Source organism: Pristis pectinata, chromosome 23, assembly GCF_009764475.1.
Source record: "Pristis pectinata isolate sPriPec2 chromosome 23, sPriPec2.1.pri, whole genome shotgun sequence".
NCBI classification, from domain to species: Eukaryota; Metazoa; Chordata; class Chondrichthyes; order Rhinopristiformes; family Pristidae; genus Pristis; species Pristis pectinata.
The window spans coordinates 10,425,053-10,452,107 of NC_067427.1; the positions used below are offsets into that span (position 1 = coordinate 10,425,053).

At 37.4% G+C, this 27,055-nt stretch overlaps 1 protein-coding gene across 3 annotated transcripts in view; it reads left to right on the top strand.

Moving 5' to 3' along the window:
• ak8 (adenylate kinase 8) overlaps positions 1 to 27,055 on the top strand; it is a 112,740-nt gene that overhangs the window by 44,965 nt on the left and 40,720 nt on the right. For all 3 annotated transcript variants that reach the window (XM_052037060.1, XM_052037061.1, XM_052037062.1), the window contains 4 exons: positions 3,007 to 3,078; positions 4,674 to 4,874; positions 7,413 to 7,544; positions 22,029 to 22,118. In XM_052037060.1, coding sequence (XP_051893020.1) covers positions 3,007 to 3,078; positions 4,674 to 4,874; positions 7,413 to 7,544; positions 22,029 to 22,118 — 495 coding nt within the window. The remainder of the gene's footprint in view (positions 1 to 3,006; positions 3,079 to 4,673; positions 4,875 to 7,412; positions 7,545 to 22,028; positions 22,119 to 27,055) is intronic.

Below are 27,055 nucleotides of genomic sequence, written 5' to 3' on the forward strand. Positions count from 1 at the left end.
ATTCCATTAATTGACTTCAATGCAACACATTTTGGAGGCAGAATAAAATGTGCTGATATGACCATATAGTTAGTTGTCTGGTGCCAGCTATCAAGAATTAATTTCTTGGCATTTTTTATTCTAATTGTGAGCAAGATGCTGACCTTTGGCTCTTATTTCTTAACCCAGCAAATTTAACAATCGCAGTTGCCAGAAGAATAAGCGCTCTTCTTAACAATCTTGCAAAATTGAAATTTAATTAATTGCATAACAAATTTGGATGTTAACTTTACAGTATGCTGGTCTGAAGAAATAATATTTGTTGGGAAAGTTATGCAGTAGAAGCCAAGAAATGTTGAGAAAAATAACCAGTTTATTAGGGGTTGTTCTTATAAATCCCTAACTAGTTAAAGTTCATTTCTTTACAGATAAGTATTTCATGTAATCATCACAGTTCCAAGAATTCAAGGAGTTTAAAAAACATGTTTGACGACTCTATTATTGAATAAGAAGTTTCAAAGGAATACAAAGCTTTGCCCCATTCCTAATAAACAGAATAATAGATCTATCGATTTTTTTCCACTCAGTGGGTGAATTTAAAAAGAGGGGAATTCTTGTAGAACAGCTATAACACAAAACTCAATTACATGCTTGGTAAGAATACTTTTACAATATCCTGCCTCTATGGAAAATCATGGGGATGCACACTCCAAAATTATTGGTAACTTTTCCCAGTGGAAAAGGCTGCAATTTTGTTATGTATTTATTTTGCTACCCTTGGGTGTCTGAAAAACATTTTGATTTGCCTAAGGGAAATAACATATTTTCAAATTCAGGCATGCTTTTATTACCTTTTCTTTGTGTTTTAAACTATGTCCACTGCACTCATTAGTCCTGCTATAAAAATGGCAAGTAAAATAATGTTACAAAGCAAAATGTACCATGGACAATCCTCAAAAGCCACTCTGTTTTAGGAACTAAAAAAGAGTGGCATCTCCACTTTACGATTCACCACAACATTCAAGACAAACATATAATGACCCAAATCAACATCCAACAAGACATCCAACATCCAACCCTAGTTCGTTGCATCCAAACACTAAATTCCCTGCTGAATGTGGACCTTAATCCTGCCAACAATTATTAGTATTCAGATGTACTGAAGCATATGGGATGTCATCACATGAATCTACAAGTACTTTGTCATCTACATTTGTAAAGTAGCACGCATTTTATGCCCTGCAACCCGGAATATTGTGTGCAGTTCTGGTCACCATACTACAGGAAGGATTTAATTAAGCTAGAAAGGGTGCAGAAAAGATTGACAAGGATGTTGCCAGCACTGGTGGGCTCGAGTCATAAGGAGAGACTGGATAGGCTGGGACTGTTTTCCTGGAGTGAAGGAGGCTGAAAGCTGACCTTACAGAGCTCTATAAAATCATGAGAGGCATAGATAAGGTGGACGGTTACAGTCTTTGTTTCAGGGTAGAGGAGTCTAAAACTAGAGGGCATAGGTTTAAGGTGAGAGAAGAAAGATTTAAAGGGGACCTGAAGGGAAAGTTTTTCACACAGAGGGCAGTGAGTTGCCAGTGGTAGAGGCAGGTACAATTGCATTTAAAAGATATTTGGACAGGTTCGTGGACTAGAGAGAGATGGGCCAAATGCAAGCAAATGAGATGAGCTAGGGAAGGCACCTTGGTTGGGGCAAAGCTTTGTGTTCCTTTGAACCTTCTCATTCAATAACAGTCTTCACAGATGTTTATTACACCCATTGAATTCTTGGAACTGTGATGATTATGTGAAATACTTATCTGTATTGAAATTAAGTTGTACGAGTTTAGCTGAGGGGCCTGCTTCTGTATTGTATAACTCGAAAACTCTAAAACATGCTTGGTGAACTAACTTAGAAATAAAACGAGACAGTTGAAGGCAGTAATTCAATATAAGGTTTCTGTTGGTCTAATTCTGCTAAGATTGGTGGCATTATTCAAAGTTAATGAAAAGATAACTTTACTCAAGTGAAATGTAACTAATTGATTTGCTATGTTGTTTTGCTGAATTAGATAGGAGATGGCAATACTAGTTACCATAAAACCTAGCCAGGTTCAATTTAATGATAGCGTCAACGGAATCTGTTTAATTGTTTTTTTTGGTGCAAGTTCTCTTCACTCATTAAGTTTTATTTTTGATCCAATTACTGAGTTGTGCTTTGTTTGTCCAGAATGTAACACTGATAAGTTCTACTATTTATGTAGGACTTTTTCATTGGTCACACAAAGAAAGATGAGCACATTGAGATCTGTTGGCATAGCTCCTCTAGACAGTCTCAGCCTTGTTCTTCCAACTGCACTAAGCAGTAATGCTTCACTTATGGCAATAGTATAAGCATAATGATACCACACTCATTCCTTCTGTCTATATGTAAAGTTGAAGCATAATTACACAACTATTGTCAGTTTAGACTTTTCAAACTTAGCTTGCCCTAGATTCACCATATATGTTATGAGTACTTAAATTTTAATATGGTGAGTAATGTGTGCACTTGTATTCAGCACCTGAGGTGACTGCCATATTAGTGAAAGTTCCAGCATTGGCTTCAGGGTTCACAATTAAAACGTGTAAGGATCTATTGCTGTTTTTAATCATTTCATTGGCCCTGACAACATGTTTAAAGAATGGTTGCCACTATTCCAACTCAGAAGATGGAAGATGTTAAGGACAGTTACTCAGCAGACTTTAACTGCCTACTTGTATTCTGCTGAGTGCGTATCTTTAAAATTGGCCTAAAAACGAATGCTTACAATTTGTTAATATAAAATGATCTTGTGTTTGGCTGGTCCCTGTTCAATGGCATTCTACTTGTAACTGCTAGTCCTAGGAAGTTTGAGATTGAGTTCTTGTTCTTTATTAGGGACCAGCTCACTTTGAAGCTTGTGTGAGTGTTTGCTGTACTTTAAAGTGAGTTCAGTATAGGTTCTGCTCAATTAATGACCTTGTATAAATTAATAGCATCTCTTCCATCTATAGTCATACTTGATGCCCCTGATACCGTGCTAATTGAGAGAAATCTGGGGAAAAGGATTGACCCAGTCACCAAAGGTGAGATATATTTCATTGTAAACTCTTTCACAACTCTTGAACTTCTGCAACCAGGAACAAATTTTTCACTGTTTCTTCTCTTACCTTCTGTGTCTCATTTAAATTGCATTATTTTAACCTTAGAACCTGCAATTTTCTATGAGGAAACATTAATTGTTCTATTAAGCTTCAGATGCACTGTAGTTAATTGTTTGTCCAGAGGCATTTTTGCAAAAATATTACAAGGAATCTTAAAAGTGCTTTCATGTTATAGAAAGAAAATTTATAATGATGTCGTTACCCTAATTTGATGGAGGTGTCTTGTTCATTATGCCCTGGAGAAGACGAGACTTCTGACTCAGTAGTTAGCCATTTGATAAAGAAAGCAATTTGATAATTGAAAGGAAGCCTTAAAATCATCTTCAAATTATATTGAAATTAGTTCCTTGTACTCAATTTCCTTGGCATAAAAACAGATGTTACCACCAGTTAGTTTGCTGTCTATATTAAACCCTGCTTTAAACTGTTATCATTATGGGAATCACAAATGGACATTTTCTAATATATGGAGCTTAGTTTCAGTTTTTGATTCGGTGTAAATATCATTATCAAAAGCCCAGATTCCTTTTGTCCTGCCTAGCAATTGTTCAGCAATGAAGCTGCACGCTCAGGTACTTTTCTCTCCGTGGTCCTCACAGCTTCACACCAACCTTTTGGTTTGAACCCTTCAGTCTAATTTCTGTTCTGCCCAAGGTTTTGGTCAAGTAATTATATGTTTTATGACCAATGGCTGTGGTACTTTATTCATCCATTTCTCCTGTGAGTTCAATGCAGATGACCTCATCATCTTGCCTTGCTGTTTGTCCTGCAGGGCCTAGTGGTGAAACACCAATGCTCTTGCAATCCTGTCTGATCTATCATAGCCATGGGTTCACACTGGGAATAACTCAAGTTTCTATTCCTTATCTACTTGGCATCCCAGTATTGGTGATAGTCATAGTCTTATTGTCCATACATTTTATAAATGAGCACATTCTTCATTGTATACCAATTTATTTTGTTAGAAGGAATTTTGATTTATTATGATCCACCATTTCCCTAATCTTTAACTGTTCTTTTTATTCTTTTATGCAATTCTCTTTTTAACAGATTGTCAATGTGATATGACATTTGTGACATAACATGTTAACGTGCATTTGTCACCATTGTCATCAAAATTAAATTGAAATATTTTCCAAACTTGCACTGTAATTGGTCATTTCTGGATATGTAATTTTTTAATCACTGTCATTCCAAGGTGGCAATATAAAATATTTTGCTGTGATCCTTTAAGTATTTTAATAGTACTTTTTCTATTGTTCATTCATTTCAAATACTGTTTGTTTACACTGTCTCCATTATTAGCTGACTCAAGTTTAGGTTCTCTGTCACCAGTTCAGTTGTTCCAGGGAAATTATTGATGTTGGAAGAATAAGAAAAACGACTAAAGTATCTTGACAAGTCCATCAGCATTTATAACTAAAGGAGAGGGTTTTATATTCTTTTATGTATTTGTTAATAACTGATTTCAAATCTCATGCAAGCTTTGGATTTTCATCTCTGTTTCTGTACTTTAGAAATATATCATACAATTTTTAACTGGCCAACATCAACCAAGATACAGAATCGGCTAGAGAAACCTCCTGGGATAACTGAGGAAGAGACCGTAAAAAGATTATTAGAATACCGTCAAGTCAGTCATGGGGTACTGAACAGCTACAGTAAAAAATACCATATTATTAATGCTGATCAGCCTAGTGTTGATGTCCTTTCGCAGGGTAAGTAATATTACATCAATTACCTATTTGTAAGAAAAATTGCTAAGGTATCATGATAGCTGCCATTGTGGTCGCAAGAGATATCATGGGTGGATCTATTAGTTACAGATTACTTTATTTCTTGGAATTGATTTGAAATCCAATCCAGGCTAAGAAATAATTCCTTGAGGTATCAATGTAATACAGTCAGCTACACTGACTTCCAGTACCACTGATGACCATAAAAGTATAAAAATGGCTTGATTTTGAACAAAATACAGAAAATACATGATTGCCATAAATATATACCATTTCAAGAGTATTGCCTATTAAGATGCATCTCAGCCTGAAGACGCACACTCAGCATTTTAGGAACAGCTTCGTCCCCTCAGCCATCAGATTTTTGAACGGTCCATGAACACTACCTTGTTATTCCTCTTTTGCACTATTTATTTATTTCTGTAACTTATAGTAACGTTTATGTAAAATGACGTTTTGGTTCAGATGGATCCTTCTGCTTAGGACTACAGAGCTGTGATACTGGACATTCCCATCTATCACTCCTTTTATTTATTTAGTTCAGATAGGAATGTTTTAATTATTAGCAGCCAACTATCACTTCTTCCCACTCCCTTGTTAGTAATACCAATTAATAATTGAGGGTCAAGAATTAATCTATTAAAATAACACAGCTAAAAGTGCTAAGAACATAATTATGAGATGAATGATTCTGTCTGATTGTCACCAGTAGGCACGTTATAAAAATATATATTTTAAAATAACTATTGTTAACAAATTGACATTTTCCTAAAATAGATGAAGTTATAATTTAACTATGATAGAGTTCTTGTGCAAACTGAGCATATTAATTATGAAATAGAGGTAATTAAATTCAGAGTTGTACTTTATTCTTGTGTGGTGCCTGTGTCATATATCGCAGCTTAGGGTTGCATGCACAACCATGGATCAGATCTCAAACTTTCTAGTACTTTGGTTTATAACTGATGCCAAGAACTGCTTAATTATGGTTTATTTCAGTTTCTGCACAGTATATAAATCAGGAAAACATTACATTTGTTGTTAAACGTATATTTCTACCATTGGATAGGGAATTATAGCATGTTCAAGGAATGGATAGAATTCATTCTATCATAAGATTACTTTGAATTATGTGGATTCTATCATATTGTCAGCCTAGCATAACTGTTACAAGCTGGTTTCTGTTTTACAAGGATACAAAACTTTGTATTTAATAACTCAAAATCTCACAAACTATGCAACTCCAATAATCATAAGCATGGTCAGATAATTTATCTCTAGTCATGTATTGGACAATAGTGCGCAAGATCCACCAACATTGACCATATTTTCCAACCTAGAAAAAAATAATAGTAAATTGTAAAATTTTACAGAAAAATGGGGATATGTTGTCCATCCTCTCACCTTCTTATCCTCAAGCTCAAGATTCAAGAGTTGGAGCTATAATGGATGACTTGGTGTGATGGGGAACAGTGGAAGTCAAGAGAAGAATCAGGCCACTCTAGGGCCACAGTCCTTTGTTTCATTCAATAACATAATCAGTTAGACATTGGACATAAGTAAAGTAATAATAGGAAATGTAGTCTGAAAATAAAAGTATATATAATCTTTTCATTATGATGACTGTACTAATACTATACAGAAAACAAAGAAGTTAGCTGCACCACATAAAGTCTTCTGATCATGGTCCTTTTGTTTTGGAAATTGGTATCCATTACATATCGTAATGTTTGCAACCATATTATGGTACTGAACTTTATATTCCCATTCACCAATGGAAAAATCCCGACAAACAATAACATGAAAATCTGATGTTATTTCATAGATTTTAGTTCTGCTTTTCAGGATAAATTGTTGTAGTAATGAAGTGATAGGAGCATATGTTAATTCAATGTCCATGCAGGATAATTTTATATGTATTACAAAGTCTAACCAGTCAGAATCTGCATGAATTTTCCCTTTTGTTGTGATTAGTTTAACAGATTGTAGCCTTCAAAGTGCTGTGCTTCTGGATAGTCAGACCAGAATACACAACCAGAAAACATTAGGACTATTCAGTTTTTAGTATGATTTTAAACAAAACTCATTTTGATATTAATGGTTAATCCTGTTTTTTTAAATATCTGGCCATTGGTGTACTTTAATTTTGCAAAATAATTATTTTTATTTAAAACCATTACTAGCCACTGAATTGTGTATACGAATGTTTGTAATTTATTCAATGAAATTTATTCATAAATTTTAAGAAAATGTAAAATTCCATTTGAACCTTATTTTTTTAAAGCTTAATGCTTACTGTTCATGCACTGCAGGCTTTCTACATTTTGCAACTGTGAAAGCTAATCAGCAGGGAATCATTACATCTAATTACTCTGCAGATAATTACTACAAATGGGGCGGAGGGGAAGAGGAATCCCCTACAAATGGGGCTTAACAAGATTCATACTGCATGCGCTTCTTGACTCCTAGTATTATTAGTGTTCAGGGTCATTTCTGATTTTTTTTTATCATTCTCCACAGTTTTGAGCCATGTCCAAAGCCGGCATCGATCCGTTGCCCCCTACACACCAAGAATCATTCTCCATGGACCCCCCGGCAGTGGTAGAAGCCTGCAGGCAGCAATGATTGCTGAAAAATACAGGATTGTTAATGGTGAGTGTTAACTCAGTCAGACTTTTTGTCTTTATTGAACTCTTGTCTCTTCCTGTTTCTGTCTTGTATTATAGGTGTGCATTTAAAACTTTGCAATTTGGTCATAAGGACATAATAAGGTCATGGCCCACAGAAACCTATTTATACTACAATAATGCCTCCTGAGGCATCAAAACAGAACACTAAAGTATAGCTCCTAGGTCAGTGTTTCCATATTTCATTTTCAATGGCATGTTTTATATATAAGTGGTGACACAGAGAGAGAGGGTAGTGAAGAAGGCATTTGGTATGCTGGCCTTCATAGGCCAAGTCATTGAGTACAAAAATTGGGGCGTCATTTTGCAGCCGTATAAGACATTGGTTAGGCCACACTTGGAGTACTGTTGTTAAGATAAGATATCTTTATTAGTCACGTGTACATCAAAACACACAGTGAAATGCATCCTTTGCGTAGAGTGTTCTGGGGGCAGCCCGCAAGTGTCACCACGCTTCCAGCACCAACATAGCATGCCCAGAACTTCCTAACCCGTATGTCTTTGGAAAGTGAGAGGAAACCGGAGCACCTGGTCTGGTCGCCACACTATAGTAAGGATGTGGCAGCAATAGAGAGAATCACCAGGATATTGCCTGGAATGGAGGGCAGTAATTAAAAGGAGAGGTTGAATAAGCTGGGTTTATTCTTACTGAATGAAGGAGGTTGAGAGGTGATTTTACAGAGGTTTATAAAATGATGAGGGGCATCAATTAGATAGTTAGTGAGAGTCTTTTTCCCAGAACAGGGGAGTCTAGAACTTGAGGCATAGGTTTAAGGTGAAAGGGGAGAAACTTAAAGGAGATCTGAGGGGTAAGTTTCTCACACAGAGGGTGGTGGTTACTTGGAGCAAGCTGCTTGAGGAGGTGGTAGAAGCAAATACAATCACAATGTTTAAGAGGCATTTGGACAGGTGCTTAGATAAGAGGGTTAGAGCCCTAATGCAGACGTGTGATTAGAGTAGAAAGGCAGCACAGTTGCACGGTTGCGGTGGGCTGAAGGGTCTATTTCCCTGCTGTTCAATTCTTTGACTGTAGCCGTTCTGGTAGAATCACCATCCATCCTCTTCTCAGAATAAGAACGAAGGGCAATTACAACAGCAAGCATCCCACAAGTTAATTAAAATAAGCACAGCTTCTCAATTGGTATCTATAAAGATAGATAATAATGTTTCAGCTATGTTCATCAGATCAGTTCATCAGAGGGCACACAGACAGTACAAGCTTTTCATTTTACTGTTACTATCTGATTTGTTTTGTATTTTCAGATTCCTTTGAGAAAAATCTCAAGCTCTTGAACTTATTTTGATTATCAATATTTCTATTTTCCAAGGGTAATTGTCTTCCTCAGCCAGGAGAACAAATAACCCATTCCTCAAATTTTTTTCCCAAACACTTCTTCATTGTGACATGACAAGGCTGGCATTTACTCTGCAGCCCTAATTATCACGTAAACAGAGAAGGTGGTTAAGAATCAATCACATTGGTGAGTTTGGAGTCACATATGGGCCAGACTGGGTAAGGACAGCAGATTTCCTTCCCTAAAGGACATTAATGAGCCAGATGGGTTTTAATGACAATTCAATAGTTTCATTGTTAACATTACTGATACTAGCTTTTAATTCCATATTTATCCAGTTAGTTGAGCTTAAATTCCCCAGCTAATATGATGGAATTTGAACTCATGTTTTCCAAACAATGGTCTTCGGATACCAGTCCAGTAATTTCATTACATGACTTAATGCAACTGTATTTTGTACACTATGCTATGATACTTTCAAATGCTGTCAAGTTTGCTTATTCTATGTATTGTCACGTGGTGAACATACAGGAAGTACTCTTCATATGCCTTTGCACATTTTGGTTTTTCTTTTCTTGTGAAAATTGTATGGACCACTTTGCCATTATATTGCAGCAAGTACAGAGACAAAAGCTAATGAGATAATAAAATGGGGAAACATTTATTTTTCATGACTGCTGAAGTATGCATACAAATGTTGACTGTTTCTATTGGTTCTCACCAAATATATTTGGGAAGAAAAACTCTGAGTCACCCAAATAGAAATTGGGTCATAGGGCAGTTATTTCGTATAACATTCTTAACAATCCCAATGTCAATCTAAATGTCAGTTTGGAAAACAGAACAAGAATCCTCTGTTGCTACAGATGAATGTTAAAAATCCCTTGGCACTATTTTAAGAACAGAAAGAAGTTCTCTCTGTGATCTGCTGAACAGTGCTTTCTCAATCAGCACCACTGAAAAGAAATGAGTTATTTACCATATAAAAGTGGGGCATCTCACTGTGTTCATAATGAGGAATATTTTCTCCCCCTTCAGCTCAAAGATTCTATGCTGCAGCTGGAGCTGATAACAGTGTGGTGAGGTCAATATGACATCCGACACATTAATAATTGCCAGGATCAATAATCCCCTTAACCAATTAAATATAAGGATGGAGAATAAAAACATAGAAACAACAATGGAGTCAGAAAATCAAAGTACTGCAAATCTGAAAAACTGAACTTTAAAAACAAATTCCTATAAATATTCAACAAGTCAGACAGCAGCTACAGATAAAGAAACATTATTTCCATGGCAAACTGAACCAATTGCCTAGAAATTCATTCTCTGCCACTTGCCAAATGTGCAGCTACAAGACATATGCTGTTTCTGAAATTCAGTCTTTCGCCAAGTTGATGATCTTCCAGTGGCAGCTGATATTGGCCTCGACATGTGTCCATGGAAATCACGCATAGATCACAGAGTCCTCTGTTACATAGCTGCTCAGGGCGAACTTCAACAAGGGCCATTGCATCCTATTCCAGACCTTCTATGCAAACACACAGCCCATGAAGTCTGATGATTCAATGATGATACGATTTTTAACTTTATTTTATCTCCTTTCCATGTATATTTTCATTATAGTGCACATACTTGCTTATTCTGATTGCATTCTGTTAATGGTAATCTGATTTGAGTTAGAAATGTACCAGCTAATCAATTGGCAGCTTTTCACTTTGAAATTTTTTATTCATTTTCATTATCTAGGCTTTGCTGCCAAAACCAGCATTTATTGCCTGTCCTTGAGAAGGTGGTGTTGAGATGCCACCTTGAACTGCTGCAGTCTTTTTGGTAATGTTATGTACCAGCAACAATGGAAACACAACGAGCAATGTTTAAATGTTAGAATCTATTTATTGATAACTACTTGTAATAATAAGAGAAATAAAAACGTTAGATATCAGACATTGACCCCAAAATAACCCGAAGTGTGTGTGTGGCAAGTTCCCAAACCCCAAGTCTAGGAACAGTTCTCAAAGTTCAGTTCAGCAAGTCATGAAGCAAAACGAAGAGCAAAGGCTTCTGAAACCACATTAGAATGTAGAGAGAATATAGAGAGCAGAAGTTTATGAATTCCACAAATTTCATGATGGAAACAATACAACACCCCAATTGCTGAAGATCTCCGTTGCTTTTAGTTAAAAATATCTGGCACTCCAAGGACTCTCGATATGTGGCTGCCCACAGATATACCTGATTCCTGGTACAGGTTAATGACAAAGTGGACTCCACAGATTGCTCCAAAAATCCATGTATGGATTGTAAAGTGACAGTCACAACAATTGTGCTTCACTCGTAGATACTGGCATTCAGTGCTACCAACTCTCACGTCTCTCTGTCTATCTCTCTGTCTGTCTGTCTGTCTCTCTCTTTCTCTCCCTCTCTCTGTGTCTGCAGTTGCCAGCACTTCAGTGAATCCACCTTCAGACACTTGCATCATTCCTGTTATAGAAGCTTTTCGCTCCCACTCACAGCAGTCAGACAAAGCCACACACACTACCGTCCAGGTGCCTTAAAAAGACTCTCACCAAGTAGCAACCTGGCTTGTAACAGTAAAGGTACTCCCATAGTGATGTTGGGGAAGGGAGTTCCAGGATTTACACCCATCAGAGATGAAGGATCGGCAATATGTTTTCAAGTCAGGATGGTGTGAAGCTTGTGGGGGAATCTGCAGGTGTGCTATTCCCTTGCACATGCTGCCCTGGTAAAGGTCATTGGTTTGGGAGATGCTGTTAAGGTATCCTGGGGAAAGTAACATTTTGTAAATGTACACAATGCAGCTACTGTGTGCTGGTGGTGGAGTGAATGGAACATAGAACACTATAGCACAGGAACAGGCCCTTTGGCCCACAATGCCAAACATGATGCCAAATTAAATCTCTTCTACCTGCACATGATCCATATCCCTTCAAACCTTGCATCTTCATGTGTCTACTAAAAGCCTCTTAAACGCCATTATTGTATCTGCTTCCATCACTATCCCTGGTAACCTGTTCCAGGTACCTATGTTATGGACTCAGTGAAAGTCCCTTTAAGATAGAGAGTGTGTGTGTATGTGTGTGTGGGGCGTGCTTACGTCAATAGAAGATAAAGGACGTAATGACGTTGTTGAAGAAGTCAGAAGAAGAAGAAAGAGAGAGAGAGAAGGGAGAGAGACACCAGCCTGCTTGTTTTCTCTATCGATGGATGAGAAACAATAACTGTGTTTGCCATTGAAATCCATGTATGGAAGTTGGAAGTAATCCGGTGGAGTTCACTTTGTTGCTGACCTGTAGAAGGAAACAGGTATTTGTATGTGGACGACCACGGTTCGGATGCTTTTCGGGGTGAGGAAGTCACTACCGAGTAAACACTGAAGTGTCGTTTGGGTTCCATCGTGGAACATTTGGATTTTGTATGTACTCTCTCTATGTTTTTCTACATCTACATCTTATCTTCAGACAACGGTGGTTGTTGAAGAAGCCCTTGCTCATGTTTCACCTTATGGCTTGCGGAACTGAACTTTAAGAACCATTCTGGAACTGGGAGTTTTGGACTTTGTCACACACACACACGAAGAGTTTAGTTTTGGGGTTAACGTTCGAGGTTTAACATTCTTGAATTCTAACATACTAACATTTTTACTTTTATTTTACGTATTATCATAAGTAGTGATTAATAAAATAGTTTTTAACACTGAATCATGCTCAGTGTGTTTCTTTTGTTGCTGGTTCGTGACAAAATTGGGGGCTCGTCCGGGATTGTTCCCAAGGTTAACGAGTGTCATCTGGGATCGTTCCCCAGATTGACAAGATTTATTCGGGATTCAATCCAAAGATTTTTGAGGGAGGTCTGATAAATTCTTTTTAATTGGCTTGTGTGTGTGGAAACCAGCAGCAATGGATATTAAGGCATTTTTGGAGTCACCAACCCAAAAGGGATTGGAGGTGGCGAAAAAGGATGATTTGATAAAGATTGCTACAAGGCTAAACCTTACAGAAGTAAAGCAGTCTATGAGAAAGGCAGATATTCAGAGACTGATAGCTGGCCATTATGTGGAAAAGAAGGTGTTTGAGAAGGAAGTGTTAAAACAGTTTCCTGGCAGTGAAATAGCAATTTCTGAGGCACAGGTGCAGCTGGCAAAGATAGAGGCTGAACGAGAACAAACCCAGTTAAAGATAGAGGCTGATCTAGCAATGAAGCAGATGGAATTGAAGAGGATGGAGCTGGATAACGAGGAGAAAAAGAGGCAGCATGAGTTACAAATGAAGCGTAGGAGTTCGGAATCTGATTCTGATGATGATTTTTCAGCCAGCAGGGAGGTTCGATTAGTCCCTCCGTTTGAAGAAGATCAGGTTGATCAGTATTTCCAACATTTTGAAAAGGTTGCTGTGAGTTCAAACTGGCCAAGGAAAGGATGGGCTCTTATGGTACAGAGTGTGATTAAAGGTAAAGCTCAAAAAGCTTATTCTGCTTTGTCTGTTGAGGATGCAGCTGATTATACCAAGGTAAAACAAGCTATATTGAAGGCCTATGAATTGGTCCCTGAGGCTTATAGACAAAAATTCAGAGACTTGAGGAAATCTGCAGATCAGACTTATATGGAATTTGCCAATGGAAAGAGAATATGTTTTGAACGATGGTGCCTGGCTAAAAATGTAGATGGGGATTACGATAAATTGACAGAATTGATACTAGTGGAAGACTTTAAAAGATGTGTTCCAGCTGAATTAACAACATATTTAAATGAAAAGGCAGTGGAAACTTTACAAGAAACTTCTAGGTTGGCAGATGATTATGCTTTAACCCATAAATCCAAATGGGGACAACCTAAAACCTTTCAAAAGAGTTACAAAGACAATCCAGGTAAACCAGAGATTAAATTGGGAGGTAATCAAAAAGGAAAGGATGAAAAGAAGCCAGGGCTGGAGAAACCTGTTGAGCGTACTTGTTATTACTGTAGGAAACCTGGCCACGTGATATCTAATTGTGCCCTTTTGAAGAAAAAGAAGGAAGCTGGGCCCAATGCTTGCTTTCAGGCAATTAAAAATCAAAAAGGTTTAGGAGATGCTGTTAAAGACCAGTCTTTGCAAGAGGGAAAAGCAGAAAAGTTGGAGGAGGTGAGAAAAGAATTCCGTTCTTATGTATCAGAGGGTTTTGTTTCACTGAATGATGAGTCACCCCAGGTGCCAGTGAAAATTCTTAGAGATACTGGGGCTAGTCAATCTCTCTTGCTGGACAGTGTTTTAAATTTTGGTGAAGAAAGTGACACTGGTGAAGTAAATCTAGTACGAGGCGTTACAGGTGAGACCATGTCTGTCCCTTTTCACAGGGTGATTTTAAAGTCAAAGTTCGTAGAAGGACCAGTCGAGATAGGGATAAGACCTAGTTTGCCAGTGGAAGGAGTTTCTTTGTTATTGGGAAATGACCTTGCAAATGGAGAAAGTGATCCTGTGGTACGGTTAACAACCAAACCAAGGATTGATGAGTCTGAGGATGATTCAGATGTTTACCCATCATGTGCGGTGACTCGAGCTAGAGCTAGAGAATTAGCCAAGACAGACAGTCCGGTGCAGTCTGATGTAGTTCCTTGTGACAGTCCTAAACAGGAAGAAAATTTTGATGCCTTATCTGAGACTTTTCTGTCTTCACTGGAGGATCAACATCCTTACAGTGAGCCTGAATTTAAAGATTTGTCTTTGTCGAGGAAGGATTTTATGGTGGAACAGACAAAGGACCCTGAGTTGACAGAATTGAAAGAAAAAGCACTCTCATGTGAGGAGATTGAGAAAGTGCCAACTGGATACTATGTCAAAAATGGAGTGTTAATGAGGAAATGGAGACCTCCTCATGTTCCTGTTACTGAGGAATGGGAAGTTATTCATCAGGTTGTTGTTCCAAAAGTTTATAGGGATGAGATTTTAAACCTGGCCCATAGTATGCCTTTGGGTGGTCATTTTGGTGTGAATAAAACTGTAGGGAAGATCTTGAAGCAATTCTATTGGCCTGGTTTGAGAAAAGATGTGGTGATGTTTTGTCGAACCTGCCACACATGTCAGATGGTAGGTAAACCAAATCAAAAACCCCCTGTGGCTCCTTTGAAACCAATTCCTGCTTTTGGTGAACCCTTTTCGAAGGTGATTGTGGACTGTGTTGGCCCATTACCAAAGTCTAAGACTGGAAATCAGTATTTGTTAACCATCATGTGTGCCACTTCTAGATTTCCAGAGGCAATACCCCTTAGAAATATTAAGGCCAAGACGGTGTCAAAGGCTCTTGTAAAATTTTTTACCTTGTTTGGTTTGCCAAAAGAAATCCAATCTGATCAAGGTAGTAATTTTATGTCAAAAATTTTTCAACAAATAGTCTATGAGCTGGGAGCAAAGCAGATTGTATCATCTGCATATCACCCAGAATCTCAAGGAGCTCTGGAGAGATTTCATTCTACTCTCAAAAATATGCTGAAGACTTATTGCTTTGAAAACACCAAGGATTGGGACGAAGGTATCCATTTACTTTTGTTTGCCGTTAGAGAATCGATCCAGGAGTCAATCGGATTTAGTCCGTTTGAGCTTGTGTTTGGACATAGGGTGAGAGGACCTTTGGAGTTGTTAAGAGAGCAATGGGTTAATGAGGAAGTTCACTTGAGTCTGTTGGACTATGTCCAAAAATTTAAAACTCGGTTGGAGAGAGTCTGCCAGCTAGCGAGAGAGAATCTGAAAACAAGCCAGATAAGAATGAAGACATATTTTGATAGACGTGCTCAGCCTAGGACATTCGCAGTGGGGCAAAAGGTGTTGGTATTTTTCCCTAGCCAAAATAATCCCTTGCAAGCTCGTTTTTCTGGACCCTATGTTATTGAATCTCGAGTGACTGATCTAACATATATAATCAAAACACCAGATAGACGCAAGAAAACACAACTCTGTCATGTAAACATGCTAAAACCTTATTATGAGAGGGATTCAGTTGTGGCCTTGGTGGATGGTGAAAAGGTTGTTTCTAGAATGCCTGATGTTGATGTTGAGGAAGGCCAATTTAGACCAAATATTGTTCCATCGAAACTGAAAAACCAAAATATCATGGAGAACCTTGAAACGAAGTTGGACCATTTACAAGTTTCACAAAAACAACAGATGAGAGAATTAATTTTAAAATTTAAAAATCTGTTCCCAGATGTTCCAAACAGAACATCGATAATTACCCATGATGTTGATGTTGGGGATGCAAAACCAATCAAACAACACCCATATCGAATGAATGTGGAAAAAAGTAAACTTGTTGATCAGGAAATCAAATACATGTTGGAAAATGATATTATTAGACATTCTACTTCAAATTGGAGTTCGCCCTGTGTTATTGTACCTAAACCTGATGGAACTGTTAGATTTTGCACAGATTACAGGAAAGTGAATGCTGTAACAAAGTCAGATGCTTACCCTATTCCTAGAGTGGATGATTGCATAGACAGAGTGGGAAAGGCAAAATTTCTTACAAAGATTGACCTATTAAAAGGGTACTGGTGTGTTCCATTAACAGATAGAGGAAGGGAAATTTCAGCCTTTGTAACCCCTTCTGGATTGTATGAATACAATGTTTTGCCATTTGGAATGAAAAATGCTCCGGCAACATTTCAAAGAATGATTAATTCAGTGATTCATGGGTTAAAACATACAGATGCCTACATTGACGACTTAGTGACTGGGAATGATACTTGGGAGGATCACATCTCTGCGTTAGAAAGGTTGTTTGAAAGACTTTCCAAGGCTAACCTTACAGTTAACTTGGCTAAAAGTGAATTTGGCCATGCCACTGTGACGTATCTTGGTTATGTTGTAGGTCAAGGCAAGCAAGCTCCTGTTCAGGCAAAAGTTCAAGCAATATCTGAGTTCCCTATTCCCACAGGTACGAGGACTGTTAGAAGATTTTTGGGAATGGTTGGATATTATCGAAAATTTTGTAAAAATTTTGCTGATATTGCTCTTCCCCTAACTAATCTTCAGAAGAAGGGAGTAAAGTTTGTTTGGACAGATTCTTGTCAAGAAGCATTTGAGAAGCTGAAAGCCATTTTATGCTACCATCCTGTGCTCAGAACACCTGACTTTGAAAAGCCATTTTCATTAGCAGTAGATGCCAGTGATGAAGCTGCAGGAGCTGTGTTGTTGCAGAAGGGTGACCATGATGATATTGACCATCCTGTAGCTTACTTTTCAAAGAAATTTAATGAGCATCAAAAGAATTATTCCACCATAGAGAAAGAATTACTGTCGCTTGTTTTAGCCTTGCAACATTTCAGTGTGTATGTTTGCACCGCTCAGAAACCATTGACTGTGTATACAGATCATAACCCATTGGTGTTTCTGAGCCGAGTAAAAAACAAGAACAGAAGGCTGTTAAACTGGAGTTTAATTTTGCAAGAGTTTGATCTCATGATAACTCACATTAAAGGCAAAGATAATGTGATTGCTGATTGTCTTTCCCGATGTTAAATGGGAAACATGTATCTGTACTAATCTGATAGTCTGTAGTTGTGTAGCATGATAATTATTAACATTACTAACTATGCGCGGTTAAAATTTTCTTGGGAAAATTTTTTTTTAGGTGGGAGGTGTTATGGACTCAGTGAAAGTCCCTTTAAGATAGAGAGTGTGTGTGTATGTGTGTGTGGGGCGTGCTTACGTCAATAGAAGATAAAGGACGTAATGACGTTGTTGAAGAAGTCAGAAGAAGAAGAAAGAGAGAGAGAGAAGGGAGAGAGACACCAGCCTGCTTGTTTTCTCTATCGATGGATGAGAAACAATAACTGTGTTTGCCATTGAAATCCATGTATGGAAGTTGGAAGTAATCCGGTGGAGTTCACTTTGTTGCTGACCTGTAGAAGGAAACAGGTATTTGTATGTGGACGACCACGGTTCGGATGCTTTTCGGGGTGAGGAAGTCACTACCGAGTAAACACTGAAGTGTCGTTTGGGTTCCATCGTGGAACATTTGGATTTTGTATGTACTCTCTCTATGTTTTTCTACATCTACATCTTATCTTCAGACAACGGTGGTTGTTGAAGAAGCCCTTGCTCATGTTTCACCTTATGGCTTGCGGAACTGAACTTTAAGAACCATTCTGGAACTGGGAGTTTTGGACTTTGTCACACACACACACGAAGAGTTTAGTTTTGGGGTTAACGTTCGAGGTTTAACATTCTTGAATTCTAACATACTAACATTTTTACTTTTATTTTACGTATTATCATAAGTAGTGATTAATAAAATAGTTTTTAACACTGAATCATGCTCAGTGTGTTTCTTTTGTTGCTGGTTCGTGACACCTACCACTCTCTGTGCTTTCAAAAAAAAATTAAGGGAAATATGCAGGAGAAAGATGGAGAAAAAACTTTTTCTCTCCGTCTTTCTCCTGCATATCTCCCTTAAACTTTTCCCTTCTCCCCTTAAATGCATGTCCTCAAATAAATGCATGTTTAAATGAATGCTTAAATGCATGTATGTTGGAATGAATGTTTCTGGTGGTTGATTGGGTGCTGATCCTGGATGGCTGAGTTTCTGGTCAGTGGTGACCGGGGACTCTATAGAGCTAATGCCATTGAAAGTCAAGGGTGGATGGTTAGAATCACTGTTATTGGAAATGTTCATTGCCTGGCATTTTTGTGCTATAAATGTTCCTTACCACTTCACCCATTCCTGAATGTGGTCTAGTTTTTGCTCCATATAGAAAAAAGTTACTTCATTTGCTGAGGAGTTGGGAATGGAATTGAACATTGTGTAATCATTAGCAAACATCCCCACTTCTGACATTGTGATAGAAGGTAGGTCATTGATGAAACAGCTGAAGATGATTGGGCTTAAGACACTGCCAGGAGGAATTGCTGCAGTGACGTTCTGGAACAGGGTATTAAAATAAGGAACGAGCTGTTTCGTACCAGCCCAAATCATTTTTTCAGTCCAGATCTGTATTGAAGGTGCAAGAAGGGCATTTGTATTTTTTTGTGAGATGATACGTAAAGGAATGAGTAATCCTGATTCTTTGATGAGCTGTTTGAAACAAATGTATAAATGGGGCTTTAAAATTTGTGTACTTACTTCTGGGAAAAATAACTGAGTTAATTGTGCATGTTGTTAATCTTGTATATAAATAGCAGCATTTTGCAGTGAGAAAGAAATATGGTGTGTATTGCAAATGGCTCAACATTGCTGAACAGATTATGCCATTAGCTTCACAAACACTGGAACTTGTCAGCAGCTTGCCTCTGAGTTTCAGGAAACTGCTGCATTTTCACAGTTAAAACATAATCTTACCTGCTAAAGTTTAGTCTTACGCATTTTCCTTAGTTGCTAGTTGGGGTGGTATCTGGTTTTATCTGCAGATGTTTTGCATTAAGAATAAAAAGGAAGCTTTCTGAAGATTCTCCATTTACCTGTTGAATTTTCTTTTCCTTTTGCAACTTTTTTTCCCCCTCTTTCCCCTTCACAATAACAGCCTCTAACATCAGCATTATCTAATTAAATGCTAATGCCCACCAGAAGTCAAATATTTAAATTAAGTTAGTTTTCATGTCATAAATGTGGCCATTTGACACAAGACATAATTAAAGCAATTAACTGCTTGCCAGTGATTACAAATAGTTACATTGCTCTTCACAACTTCAGTGAATAGTCTGTTGCACCAGAGATTTTTTGGACTTTTTTTTAATGAATGGGTGGCACATTATGTCTGAATAAACACATTAGCATGGTATTTCTCAGATGGAGCTAGAGGGTTGAAATTACAGAATGCTTCAATTTTATTTGCAGATCGGGGAAATGGCTTCCTTGAATAATGTTGGGGACAATTTTAGGGGAAATTCTAAAGTAAAAGAGGTTAACAATGAATGAAATTGACTTTAAAAACATTCTGCTCCTTCTGTTTCTCTCAAAACCTACTAGTTCATTGCTGTGTCTAATTCAAATGAAATTATTCATCTTTTGGAGGATGCATGAACTTTTATTTTACTGCTTTTGTTGCTTGACCTTAGAAAATACTTCTAACTATTTACCTGTACTGGAGAAAATGCTGTGGAACCTTCATTGCCAATGAAAATTGGTTTTGTTTCCTAAGACGAGGTATTTTTGAGAACATACTTTTGATAGAATTGATATAAAATGAGAGTTAACTCTGGGATATTTTGTAAAGCCAAAATACTGTTACCTAATTTTCTCTTGTACATGCTGCCTGCTTTGCTACATTTGTTTATGTAGGCTTATTTTTGTTTTACAAATCAGTATGCATTTGCAGTTGGTAGTATTACAGTAGTGACTGTATATTCCTCTCATGAAATTTGATTCCACTGATTTTACTGGAACTAAATTTCAGAAGTAGCATAAAGTACATATATACAATTTTAGAGTTCCCCATTGGGGATAAATTTCTAAGGAAGTTTCTCCTATTTAATCTGTTATTCTAGCCATAGAACATTTGGATGGGACCTTGAAAATCAAAATCCTGCAGATGCTGGAAATCTGAAATAAGAACAAAAAATGCTGGAGACACTCAGTAGGTGTTTAGTAAAAGAGCTATTGTGCTTAATGCAGAAACCTACTCAAAGCATACTCAGACTGTCGAAAGAAAAACAGAGTTAATGTTTCAGATTAATGATCCTTCATCAAATTAGAGGGTCTTCAAGATGAAACATTAACTCTGTTTCCCTTTTCACAGACACTGCCTGACCTGTTGATTGGACATTGGTTAATTTATCATTTGTATGATATCAATCATAGATGTATCTTTTCCTGCACTCCACCTGCAGCGGCATTTCAAAAAGAAGACATTATTCTTCTTCCTCTAGCCTCCCCCTTTTGCCCAGGACCTGGTCACTAAAATTATTCTTTGAAGTTATATCATCAGCAGTTTTCTCTTGGATTCTCACCGTTTACACCAGGTAACATTTAAGGTTAATGTTACCAATAACATTTAGATGCTTAACACTTGTAAGATTGATTCAATTATATAATGATTTATATCCTCATTCTAAGCCTCGACAGGTGTGCCAAAAGAAAATACCTGATCATTGGTTTGTACTTCTTTGTATTAGAAAAATAGGAGCTTTGAGTATGTTTCTGTATTAAGCACAATAGCTCTTTTACTAAACATCACAATGTGATGGATCAAGTTGGACTGCAGTTGTGTGGGACCATTACTCTGCTGATCATTACTCTGCTGCTTATTAAGTATACATAAAGTTACTTTTTAATAATGAATACCCACTGGATTTACACTTAGCAGATGTGCTATCCATTTTTTAAAAAAAAAGATTTAGTAAATTTTGAATAATGAATGTAATGGAAATAAAGTTTGCATTTATGTAACACCTTTTATAGCCTTAGGATATTGCAAATCATAGCGCAATCAATTAACTACTTTTGAAGTGTTGTAATGGAGGTAAGTACAGCATTCAGTAGTACAGTTGTTAGTTGGTTTTGGTATAGATTGAGGCATATATCTCGATTGAGTCTTCAGAAGAACTCCCTTGCTACTTGGAGAGCATCTTGAGATATTTTTATATTCATTTTAACAGTCAGATAGGTTCTTGGTTTAATGTCTTAATTGAAAGTGAAGGTACATCCGACATTCCGGCGTTCTCTCAGTGCTGTAGTAAAGTGCCAGCCCAGATCATGTATTCAATTTCAGCCATGAGTTTTGATTCTGGAATCTATGTGAAAGTGGCTCCACAATTTTATGAGTATACACACAGGCTGAATATTTCTTAAGCTAGAAGTCATTAGAATAAAAACGTGCCATTTGAAAGTCTTATTTTTGACTTGCTGTCTTAATAATTAAGTAGCAGTACTTTGAAAAGTTTCAACAGACCAGTGGTACGTCAGCCACGTTCAACAGGCATTAAATACTGATCATGTGCATATTGTGATCAAACAAACTTTGCACCAATCAACAAGGAAGTTTTTTACTTGAAAGTTTACAAATAAAGATATTCCACTAAAAATGATTCATATAGTTATTTGGTGTTTCAATCGATATTCATTTATTAAGCATGCAGTTGTGTATGATCTGTTGCCTGATTTTCTACTTCTGGAACTTTGGATGCAATCATGCTCTTAATTAAAAAGAATACTTGTTTTTTTTACAGTTTCCTGTGGACAGTTACTAAGGGAGGCTGTCGCTGCTGAGACAAGACTTGGTGAAACCATTAAACCTTATGTTGAAAGTAGGCAGCCAGGTAAGGTTCCTGACCCCCCTACTGCTTGTATTCTGATATTGAACAAAGGGCAAGATTCAGACACCACCAGAGCTTTTCTCCCTCGTCATTAACAGGGAGTTCAGGAGACATTGAACAACTGAATATCTCAGAGTGAGATCCATAGGGACTTCCCCTGCACTTCCCTCTAGCCCTTGCTTAGAGCATGTTTGTACTAGCTGAAGGCAGAGAAGGGTTACTGAATAATTTACTAACTGATTAATAGACTCACATGGGTATAATTAGGACAGGCATAGGCAGCAGCTACAGTAACCAGTATAGTGCTTAAGGGAGCTGGAGGCTGCTTTAGCTTCGCCTGAAAGAAAGTTTCTGGGGCGCTGCTGTTTGAAGATGAGTCAGGAGGAGAGCAGAGCCCCTGCTCTTTTGAAGTGGAAATAGGACAGTTTGAATCTGTCGAGTTTAATTTTTCAGAGGTGCAATGGACCCTGTGGTGCAACACATTTTTCTTTTTTGTCAAAAAAAAGTTTTTTAGTGTTATTTTCCATACATAAAGTTTATTCTTCAAATATATGAAACAAAGTTTAAAAACGTCATCAGTAGCTAACAGAGTAAATTTATTTTAAGGTACTTTTAAATTCCATTTTATATTTTTTTCACCCCTCTTCTCCAACAGCACTTCTGGTCCATAAGCTAATTTATTAAAGACGAGATATTTAAGTGGAATGAGATAAGTATTTGTATAATACCTTTTCAATAAAGCATTTTCAATATTTTAATTCATTTCACCATCCCAAATTAGTTTTAGTAAATAAATTTTATTCGTATATACATAATTGAATAATATATAAATCTGTGGTGCCATATATCACTTCATTTTTGAATTAAATTTGCTTTCAAAGCTAAATCTTTAAAGGACGATTGTTTCAGGTGACCCCGAGTTATGGGGGTGGTGGGGGGGTGTGGTTACATTCCTAGATAATGGTCCGTATCGCGATTTTTCCATAATGCAAAGCTGTGTCATCTGCACTTCCATCAAGAAATGCAAGTTGGAAAAAAGATAAATTTTGTGTTTATTTATTTACTATTTTTCACATAAATTTCGTAAGAGCACATTTTTATTCTGTATCCCAGATTTTTTAGTAGTGATTTGTGTATTTCTTAAGGGCGAATTTCCACTACCCAAACTGCTATAACATGGGGGTTGCCTGTATGTAGATTATCAGTGTATTGTAGGTAACCCTGATATATAGGGGCAATAACTAATTTTATCCACATCCTTTGCAAGTCAAGTATCTTAAGGATCATATACATTCCCTAGGTGTGTCCTTACTATGTGACCCGTACTGCTTAAACAAACATGGTTAATTCACAAATAGTAGCTGAAAGAAATATTAATCCAATAATATCCAATATGTTAGTTGATCATCTTTAGCTCTTAATTAGTATTCATTACTGGGATGTTTTCGGCTGAACAGAATGATGCAAACCTAGGTCACCATTTGCAGCTGCCAAAGAAAAGTTCCCTAAACTCAGTCCTGTTGTAACCAGTGAATAATCTTTCCTATTTGTCAAATCAGGTCAGTGATGAGTCCTAACATTTAAATGAATCAGATTTGAATCTGTATTGGCAGTTCTCTTATCTACAACAACATTTTAAAGCTAATGTTTAAGGACAACTTATACTGTACTTATGAATACCACAGTGTAACAGATTACATTGTGAAAGTCAACTTGATAGGTTTGTTTTTTCTTGTCTGGGTATTTGAGATGATGGTGGAGGGAGAAAAATGAGCTGGCAGGTTACTGTACGATTAACTCTGATGGGAGAAGGATCTAAAGGGAGAAAGTAAAAAGAACATTTAAAGTTAAAATGTTCCCCAAAAATGATCATATTCCATTCAAAAGCTGTCATTCCTCATGCTTAATTGATAGTTTTAACAAAAGGAAAAGAAACACAACTTCAGGTAATGTATATATTTTATATAAGGTTTTACTTCAATTTCATTTTAAATAAATCAAATATTATACAGCTGATTTTCATTTGTTTTACTTTAAAATCGATGAGTGCTTTTTCAACTTCCCTCTCATAATCCAACAAATGGTAATCCCTTTCATTAGACTCGGTGTAATTCTCTACTCATCAGAGTGATGAAACTACTTAATTTATACCAGTAATTAATATGCTGCAAACCATTGTGTGATCACCAATCAATGGGGAGATCTTGACTTTGTGATAGTTTAAAATATGTATTAGTGACTTAGTGAAACTGTATTTTTATCTTTAATGACTGTTTTCATAATGGCAACTCCAAATTACAGTATTAATACCAAATCACAAAGTATTGGCTATATTGCAGTGTTAGTCTGATTTCAAATCCCATGCTAGTCTGAGAATTTAAAATCGGTCTTAAAAAATGACTGAAATAAAGAGCAAGAATTAACAAATGATTTAAAAAAAGCTGCCAGATTGTTGTATGAACATAACAGTTTCATAAATTTCTTTAGGAAGGAAATCTATTATCCCATCCAGTCTGACATGCAAGTGATTGCAGTTCCACGTCAATGTAGTCGATGATCAACTGCGTTTTGAATTGGCCAAATATTTACATAGTTGTACCAAACTGCAAGCCAGAAAAGAAAAAATCAAATCATACAAGTCACTTGACTGCAACCTCGGCACTGAATCAGAATATGACCTAAGCATTGGTAGCTATGACCACTGTACTATCATTGTGGAGACCAAGTTATGTCCTTGCACTGAGGAACTCCTCCATCACATAACTGTTGCCACTATGCTAAATTGGATAGATTAAGATCAGCCTGGGCATACGCATATCAACATGGGCCAACAACAACAAACAAGTTAAGTACCACCACGATCTGTAACCACATGCTGTGGCAAAAAACCCTCACTTTTCTATCAAGTAAAAACAAAACATGCTGTAAATGCTTAAGCGATCAGGCAGTTTATTGACCAGGTGGGTACAACTATGAGCACAAAGCAGTCCACTTGATTGACACTTTACACACAGCCTTCCACACCCCTCACACCTCACACCTCACATCTACACCTTACATAACAGCTGCAATGTTTTTGCAGTATATTACAAGAAATCATTACAGAGTACCATGCAGAATAAATACTCCATCCAAACTGCACTCCATTTAAACTTGTCTCAGTTTACCACCCAGCCTTCCCAACTCCTGATAATATTTTAGATGACTTCTATCTATTCACAAAATATTTCAATTTCTAATTCAAGAGAAGAAAAATCATAAGTGACAAAGTGAAATGCCACGCGTCATTATTTATGGCCACATTAATAGAGGTTTGAAGCATCAGTGGGAGCTCAAACCCATTTAATTTGGAATGAAGTAAGATTGAGCAGATTATTAATTGTTGATCATTCTTCCTGACCCAAATTCATTCTGTATTTCCTATCGTGTATATTCTGCCTTTTGATTGCTTGTTTCCTCTCTCCCTCTTTCACAATTTTGCTAAGTTGCCCTTTTAGATGCCATACTTACACGTGAGATCTAACAAAAGCAGTATAAACCTCTCAAAATGCCATTTATTCAGTATTATGGCAAATCTCTTTCATTTGCACTCTATCAGGATTGAGGATAACTTATTTGCATTCAGTTCTGAGGCAGCTCATTGTGGGATCTGCAGACTGCCAAGATGGGGCAGGAGGTACCTGAAGGGGTGGGTAACCAGTTTGAGAGCTGGTGCGGTCCTTCCAACATTTACTCATGGCTTCTGTGTACTCCCAACAAAAAGTCATGGTTCTGAATATTGTCCCGAATAGTCCTGTCCATTCTGAGCTGCCATGGGCCAGGGATTGCCATGAGTTGGTTGGGCTGTAATAGTTAGCCGCTCTGAAAAAACCCTTGAATCTTTTCCTCTGTCCACCTGCTAATCTCTTCCCTTGATGGAATTTAAAATAGAATGCCTGGTTTGAGAGTCTGGTGTTGTGTGTGGGAATGATGTAGCCTGCCCTACAGAGCCAACCGAATGTAAGTCGAAGTTGAGTTTATTGTCATACGCGCAAGTACATGTATGCATAGGTGCAATGAAAAACTTATTTGCAGCAGCATCACTACAGGCACATTATCATCAGATACACAACATTCACAAGAAAAACATAAACCAGACACAAATAATACAGAAATATACAAGAAAGAACACAATTAGAACAAAAAAAAACAAAAAATGTAATTGATATCTCAAGGCTTGGGATGTTGGCTTGGGAAGGAATGCTATCATTGGTTTGTTTATGCTGCCAGTGGATTTGGACGATTTTTGCAAAGGCAGGTTTGGTGGTATCCTTCCAGTTCTTTGACATGTCTGCTGTAAGTAGTTCATTTTTCAGAAGTACAGGAGGGCAGGGATCATGACTTCATGGTAGACCATGGGTCTGAGAGCTTGATGTTCAAACACTCTTCCTCTCAGATGGCCAAAGGCTGTGCTAGCACAGAAGGCAATGGTGACTTTCATTGTTGATGTCTGCCTTCATTGAGAGGTGGCTCCCATTTTATGGGAGGTGGCCCATGTTTTCCAGAATCTATTAGGAGAAGGGCATTGTACAGTTTAGGCAGTTTAGTAGAGGTCTCCCATCTTGCAAATGTTAAATATAAGGTCCATTCCCTTGTACGCTTCAGTGAAAGATTCAATGACTGAGCTGAGCCTCTGAACATGCACATAGCCAATTGCCTATTTACTGTAGCTTAGTGACTGAAGTTGGAGTGACTTTGGCTTTGGAGTGAACGCGATATTGGTTGAACAGTTTTTCATTTGTCCTACAGATTAACTGCACTCCATCTGGAGTTTGATGGAGGCAGTGCAGAATTGTATTGGGGAGAATTGAGAACAATGTTGCAGCCTTGATTGACACCAGTCTAGAATGAGATTGGGACTGTCGTGGACCTGTTGATAAGACCAGAGCTTTGCTGCCATC